The sequence below is a fragment of the Phaethon lepturus genome, unplaced genomic scaffold (genome assembly GCF_000687285.1).
Source record: "Phaethon lepturus isolate BGI_N335 unplaced genomic scaffold, ASM68728v1 scaffold1045, whole genome shotgun sequence".
NCBI classification, from domain to species: domain Eukaryota; kingdom Metazoa; phylum Chordata; class Aves; order Phaethontiformes; family Phaethontidae; genus Phaethon; species Phaethon lepturus.
The window spans coordinates 40084-48187 of NW_010540958.1; the positions used below are offsets into that span (position 1 = coordinate 40084).

Here is an 8104-nt window from a genome sequence, read left to right on the forward strand (position 1 = left end):
ATATTGAGCCTCTGCAGCAAACTCCTGGAATATGAAGAGCAGCAAACTCCAGTTCCAAGTACAATAGGCTTAAAACAATTTGCTCTCTCCACGAGTTTTTATACACCTCAGTTTCATAGCCTTAAAAAAGGAAAGCACACAAGTTGGACGATTCTTCTGCCAAAACCGAATCTTAATGGAGTTCGCTGGTAGAGACTCCCTCTAGAGGGAGCTTCTGGATCATACTACCATCCCAGCTCCAAAACCAGCTCTGTCTTCCTGACGTCTGTAAGGACAACAGGAATTCTAACTATTTAACAACAACCTCACATCTTTTTCAGATTCACTCAGTGTTTCGAAACACAATGCTCTCCGAAAGCTTTAAGTGCTTGAGCTGCTCTGGGACTGCTTTGCTCAAGTGGCACCCTGGCCTTGAAAAGACTCCATGGACAAACCAGGAACATACAACTCCCTGTTGCTCAGCCCAGTGCAATACAGAGCTATATGCACTCCCTGAAACTATTTTATCTACTGTTTGTCCACATACACATACTACATATCACATATTGTTACTGGTAGAGCAGAGAAACAAGGTAGGAGTAAACAAACACAATGTCTCGAGAAGCAGACCTGGAGTTTCACAGACCTCAGCAGTTAGTCCTGGTGCTCTTTGACAGCCTTTTCTGCTGCAAGGAAGTTGGACATCTGGATACCTCAAAAGCCTCAGTGGAAGAGCTCTGTTGGAGTCAGCCCATTTTGCTCAGTTACCCCCTGGGTGGAGGTGACTGCCTTTAGAGCAGAGACAACCCAGCAGCTGGCATAGGAATTCCCTGATAACCTCAGAGCCCAGTGCACTGATAAAGCCAGCACAATTTCATTTTAAATACTGTGTGTTGTCTCTTCCTCTCACAACAGTGCATTTTCTCAAGTCATAGGTGATCTGAATTTCTCTGATGAAGGCCACAACCCTGTGCTTTGTCACTGTGCTCACACAGGACTCCCAGCAGGCATGCACAAGAGCACACAGCCCACTGACAGTCCCTGCTGGGTCCTTCCTTTCCTGCAGCAGTGTTTGTTTCTGCAGTCCCCTACCACAGGCCCAAGAACTATCACACACAAAAGTGGGAAAATGCACCTAGAAGTGACTAGTATTATTTTGTTTCCCTGAAGCATCCAGGGAAGAAGTCTGCTTCTGTGGTTAAAGAACAAAGAAATGGCATCTGTTTTATTCAGATGAATCAATTTGTACTTTAGCCTGTGACTTGATTATTCCAGGACTAATCAGACATGAGCCAAGAAACTCACCTGGCACAGACACATCAGAATGCCAGAATCTGTCTGAGGCTGCACTCAATCTTGTGATGAACATAGCTGACACAATGGACGCCAGTGCAGCTGGAGTTGTCTGCATGGTACATTTACACACAAACTGTTTGGAAAAACAAGAAATACTTACCTGAGGCCATACCACTGCATGGAAAACTGCATCAATCTCTTCCACACTAAAGCTGTAGGTCTCATAATCAGAAAAAAACTCCCCCACAAGCTTGAGTCCAAGACGTCTCAAATTCTTCAGTGGATTAATCAATCTAGGTTGGACCTGTAAAAACAAAACAAAAAAAACCCACCCCAGTAAGACCTTTGCAGAGCAACTAACTACTTGCTCTGAAATTAAATACAACAATTTAAATGACCACAGATACAACCTTTGCTGGAACTATCACAATGTTCTTCTGTTTTCTCCTGTAACTTGCTCACGGTAGCAATGTACCTCTCAGAGCTGACCTAAATTTTTCTAAAGGGTGCCTGCACTGAGTCAGCTACAGAAGACTCCTTCACCTCATGAAAATCCATGCTGACAGGCTTGAAGTAGTGTCTGCCCTTTTTGGACAAAACACAGAAGGCTACACCACAGTTACATTTCCAGCCCTGACATTTAAATAATTCTGTTTTACACAGGTAAGGATCCAAATCGGCTCTTGAAAGCGAAGTTGTACTTTGTACATTGAGATCTACTGGAAAGAAAATAAATCAAAGGAGAAAGGGGGAAGAATAGAGAAGGCAAGAATGTGAATCACTTCTTCCAATGGCACGGGGAGGGGGAGTATAGCATTTGGTTACAGGAGGATGCTTCTTGTGCCCATTTAGCGGTTACGTTCCATAGCCTTTCTTGGGGAAAACGTTTCAGTAAGGAAGTCAGCCACACAGCTAATCATGAAGTTATTCATGCACTGCTGCATGTTGACTGTTCTCCCTGAGAAGAGTCTTGACTTGAGTAACCTAAATTATTTCCATACTGTGCAATGCAGATTACAGCACAAACACATGAGGTAGCTCCACAGTGCAGAGGTACTGAACTCCAGTCTCCAAAACAACAGAGCCACGTCAGAGCAAGTAAAGGCTCCTGTCCGAGACTGGAGCTATGTCTTGGGTTCCTCAGTGTCTCCAGTACATATCATGATCCACCACACAGAATAAACACTTGTATCTCTTATTTCACAAAGCAGCTTTGGTGTCAAAGCCTCACTGAAAGACATCAAAATTTTTTTATTTGATGTACCTATGGACTTCTGAAGACACCACCCTCTGTCATGCAATAAAATTCTATACTTTCTTTGCACCCAAAATCACAGGTAAAAAGACAAAGAGGAGATGGTGGAAAAGGAACCAAACGTGCTCTTGCCCAGGACCTCCCAAGCTGTGCTGAATGTGACCTAATGGTGTGTAATCATCTTCCAGGCAGCAAATGACCTGCTTGAAAGGCCAATGAAAGCATAAACCAGGCTGCTATTGTTAATGGTGACCCCCAAGTGAAATAATTTTGGGTCCCCCACTGTTCAATCACCGTAAGAGCTGTCCTCTGAGATTAAGTCTTTGAGAGCACAAAGAAACTCAGTACTGAACACAATCAGTAGGAAATGGTAAATTAATAACTTGGCTTAAAATGGTCAAAGTTGATGTTTAATGCTCCAGGCAGTATCAGTCTGCAATAAATTACTCTCAAACTCCAAGAATGTCTTCTAATCATTAGCCAAGATAAACAGATTTCTCACACTCTTCCCTGAGCTTTTAACATCTCATGGACTAATGAAGTGCTAAATTAAGTTCAGACAAATGACAAACTGTCACTGCGAACATCACACAACAATGACAGCATTACTGTAGTAACCCCGGCAAAATGTGACTATCCCAGCAATGAATGAAGCAGCTTTTAAACACTTTTCCCAGTCTAAAGCATGTAGGCATATGCAATCCATTGCTTAAGTCAGACTGTGGGATACTGCTGTCCTAAAATTGCTCATCTGCTCATCCCCTACATAAATGAAGAGAGGTACAAGGTTCTGTGCAGCCTGCAGGCAACTATGGGACCTTGGATGCTGCCTGACTGTGAAGGCTTGCTTTGTTTGATGGATCGTTTTCAAGGCAAGTTCTAACCTCGAATGCTCACAGATGGGTCTTGGCAAGCACACACGTGCATCATGACAGAACATTCATTACCTAACACCACTTCTCAGTCTATCATCTCGTAATTCCTTTCAACACCACAGTGATGATGATGACTGTGCAGTTTTCTTGTTTCACACCTAATATGCGATCAGGCTCTGCACCAGACCAGACTCGAGCTTTCCTTTTCCTATGTTGATTGAAGCCTGGCAAAGGCACTCGTTTCAGAAAGACAGAAAAGCCTGGCTCAGTGTCATAGCTTCCAAACAGCTGGCAACAGACCCCCTGAGCTAGCTGAGCTAGAGCTTAGGGATCTCTGCACTGCTCTCCTGGGCACAGGGCAGCAGTAAGCCAACATGCCCTGTCTTTAGGTGCAGCGAATCTTTAACAGAATGTTTTCCTCACCTGACCCTTTCTGCATGCACAGCCATTGCACAGCAAGGGAAAAAACATTTGCAGTGCTCTGCAGATACCTGGCTGAGACCCAAACTGTGACACTGGATGAGCATGACTACTTCTGACACAGAGCTGAACATGCTTCTAGTGTGCTGAAAGCATGGCTGGTAGCCGTGTTCTCCTTGTGTCCCGTAACAGGAGACAATCACTGTAGATAAGGACTGTGATCATCTACAATGCTGAGCTCCCCTGGGGTCTAGCACTGCAACAAAACACCTCAAAGACAAGTTTTGCTCTGAAGTCCTCAGGCAAGGAGTTTTAAATCCTCTCCTTTCCCTGCTCAAACATTTTATCCTTGCAGCCAAGAAACTCTATCTTTTAGGCAATTTCAACTTCCAGACATAAGATCTTGCTACATCCTTACAACAATCATTTAGCTCTCCCTCATGCCCTTCTAAGGCCCCTCACTACAAGAAGGATGCTGAGGTGCTGGAGTGTGTCCAAAGAAGGGCAACGAAGCTGGTGAGGGGTCTGGAGCACAAGTCTTATGAGGAGCGGCTGAGGGACCTGGGGTTGTTTAGTCTGGAGAAAAGGAGGCCGAGGGGAGACCTTATCACTCTCTACAACTACCTGAAAGGGGGTTGTGGCGACATGGGTGTTGGTCTCTTCTCCCAACTAACTAGTGATAGGATGAGAGGAAATGGCCTCAAGTTGTGTGAGGGGAGGTTTAGATTGGATATTAGGAAAAATTTCTTCACCGAGAGAGTGGTCAAGCATTGGAACAGGCTGCCCAGGGGGGTGGTGGAGTCACCATCACTGGAAGTGTTCAAAAAACATGTGGATGTGGCGCTTCAGGACATGGTTTAGGGGACATGGTGGCGCTGGATTAATGGTTGGACTTGATGATCTTGAAGGTCCTTTCCAACCTAGTGATTCTGTGATTCTCTCCACAGAGCAGGCAGGTAGCAACGCACAGAGACAACCTCCAACTCTCTCTTCAGTAACTCAGACAAAAATGCAGTCCAAAGCAGTTTTCTAAATACATTAACTCTGCCTGCACTGCCTTGAGCCCTGTAGCACTTTCAGACAAATATCACTGGCCTCTATTTTGACAGACATCTAATTGCTATACTTCACTTCATGCTGGCATTAAACTTCTCTTTACCTGAAGCAGTGAAGGTGTGTGCACATGTGCAAGCTAAGGGAAGGAGGAGGGAAAGGAATTTAATTTACATGTTTGTTTGTATATCATTTGCACATATTGTACCTTCTCTCTTTGCTGGAGGATGCAGGATACCACAGCCGTCATGCAGAGCAGAATCTGCAGAATCTCAGGCAGGTACTGATGGATCAAATGTCCCATGTTTTTCAACACAATTTCGAGACCGTTGAAGAGGCTATGCTGACGCCCAAGAGGGAGGACTTTACTTAAATCCATCTCTGACATACTTCGAAGCACTGCAGTCTGGCAAGGCCCTACAACAGGCAAAGGGACAGCAACTTATCAGAAGCACCATGAAGATACCCACTACCAAAAATAATATTCAATGAAAAATAGTAAAATCTGGCCCTAAATTACAGATCCTCACATTCAGCTTTTTACATAAGGACACCTCTGGGTCTCCATCTCTCTGTGACACTCAGATGTCTCCCACTGCTACATTATCAGAGCACTTTACAACCTCTGTTTATTGCCATCATACACAGGCTAGCCTACAATGCCAGCGATTGCTCATTCCTGGCCTGCTACAGCTTACTTGCACAGCTGTGGCAAGTCATCCAGTTTTTCTCACCTTGGACCTGTAAAAGAGAGCAATCGTGCTTTGTAAGGAAAAGCTCAGGGGAATCCTAGTCCTTATCAAAAGTTTGCTTTCACCCTTCCAAGGCACTTTTAGAGCCTAACTGAAGCACGTAACAGTACTAAGTGTATGTAACCTCCCACATCTCAACAGGTCAGAAAGTACCATACCCCCTGGTTCTACTGCCTGTACCTACCATCACTGAATTGCTTCACAGCTTCAAAGAGTAGATCCAAGAACATCCTTATCTCTTCTGGCAATGAGCCGGCAAGAAATCGCAGAACGATCGACATGCGAGTGCCCGCTGAAGACTTGCCCTGTGTTTTGCTTCCTGTTTTGTTTCTCATTCTGCCATAGAGAATTCTTCAAGAGCCAAAAAGAGGTTGCATTAGCTTTTAGCAGGCCATCTGTTTCCTAGCTTCTTATTATGCAGGAGAAACTCCATTTAAAAATATTCTCTAGTGAAAGCAAGCTGAGTGGAAGTCCCTCCTTCATGGTCTCTACTGAGTTACTATGCATTGCCCAAAAACATCCCAGTGAAAGATCAGCTTCTGCTACTACAGTGGAAGCTTTGCTGGAGACTTCAGGTATAAAACTAACTATCTGCATGATAACTTGCATCACTGTATCTTAATAAAAATAAGTGGCAATACTGAGTGAACGGAAATGTTCTCACAGTTCTCTGTAAGCCTCAGCAGGAACAGTATTATTTCTTTAAAAACACCAAAATGTTTTTAAAGAAAACAGAATTTGCATAACACATTACATCACTGTGTTAATAAGGAAACCATACAGAACATCACAAACTAAGTCATCACACTATACCCTTAACCATAGGTTTTTCTCAATTGTTTAAAGTGAGAAGCAGCAGCATTACATCTCTGTTCATGGTTCTTCGACAAGAAACTTTTAAACCTGCACTTCACGACACACCTCATAAGAACAGGGATGAGATCTGGTCGATGCTCCATTTTTACTACTGCAGTCTCCTCAGAAATACTGAAATGTACTATTTCTTCTTTAAAACTCTTGTCCTCCAGTAGCCTTTGCAAGTTCTCCCTGAGAGTAATAAACATTATTTGAAGGCAAGTAATGGTTATAAAAATAGACAGACACACACACACACATGCATCTGTATTAATTACCTATGTATCTAATCTATGCTGTATATAAAATATTGAAGTATTATGTTCCCACCTTTTATCAAAAAAATATTTAAAAAGCCAGCAAGTTCAAGCTAATTATGTAGGAAAGTACCTCCTGGACATTCTGAAGAGATTATTCAACCACAAACTACAGCTTTATGCTGTCACTTTCTCTGGGTGGTTATAAATCATCAGTACAAAATACCTCTTTCAAAATGATTCAAATACTAATCACATGCTATTGTAGGACAGACTTAAAGTGTTGCCATTTTCCTGTAAACAAAAGACAGACACTGACCAACCTCAAGATCTTATTTCCTGTTTTAGATAGTAAATATACAGCTGGCTAAAATTAAAACGTATACATGTGTCTTCAACAAATACAGGAAAGGCTCTCTCCTTGAGGCAACCGACCCCAAGCAGGCTTCTGTTATGACAGCAGGCTCATTCACCAATGCTGAAATAATACAACAGCTTTCACCTGTATGGCAGTAGATGAGGGTGCTTGTATGTCATGATACAGTCAAGAGCTATTCTCTGTACATTCTGGTCTTGATGAGACAGTAACTGCAAATGACAAAAGAAAGAAAATGAGTCCTATCTAGAAGACAGAAGTGCTTACTGAAAATAGTGGAACAACCCAACGGCTCCAAATTCAAGCAAGTTTTGGACTAACTTATCAAAATGGAAACAGAACGTATGTGTTGGTTTTACACTGGCAAGATGTGAATACACGACTGTCACTCATAAAAAGCGGATATGGTTGCTGGTAGTTCATATGTATTTTTCCCCCCCATCTTCACAGGATAGTTATAATATCTGGTTTTTCATAACTGTCTTTTGGACCACTGTTAGCTTCCATTTTCAGCCTCCAAAAACAGTTACCAGTTGTGCATCTGGGAAGACTGGATTAAAAAGCAGACTACCCAAACCATCCCAAGACACCTGTATTTCTTTCCTATGACAAACACAAAATACTCGTAAGACTTGATACAGGATCACAGAATCACTAAGGTTGGAAAGGACCTTCAAGATCATCAAGTCTAACCATTAATCCAGCACCACCATGATCCCCAAAACGTGTCCTGAATAAGCAAAGTCTCACTGAGATTCACCCTCTCTCAAAGATGACTCCTCATAACCCAGGCACTAAGAAATACAGATCATTTCCCCAAGTGGCATCCTTATCAGTTCTTCAGTCTCCTACCAAGCAGCACAGGCTAGAATCATCAAAGGTCACTTCACCATGATGTCCCTGTGCCAGATGGACACACCAGCCATGACAATACATATGCTAAGACACAGAAATGGCAAACAGTAAGTGATGAAGTAAACCGCTCT

General features: G+C 43.0%; 1 protein-coding gene across 1 annotated transcript in view; it reads right to left on the minus strand.

Moving 5' to 3' along the window:
• The window catches only part of UTP20 (UTP20, small subunit (SSU) processome component, homolog (yeast)), a gene marked incomplete at its 5' end in the record, with an annotated part of 64726 nt that overhangs the window by 32563 nt on the left and 24059 nt on the right, over positions 1-8104 (minus strand). The window contains 5 exons of the mRNA XM_010287570.1: positions 1436-1579; positions 5087-5295; positions 5815-5981; positions 6552-6677; positions 7245-7330. Of these exons, the coding sequence (XP_010285872.1) occupies positions 1436-1579; positions 5087-5295; positions 5815-5981; positions 6552-6677; positions 7245-7330 (732 nt within the window). The remainder of the gene's footprint in view (positions 1-1435; positions 1580-5086; positions 5296-5814; positions 5982-6551; positions 6678-7244; positions 7331-8104) is intronic.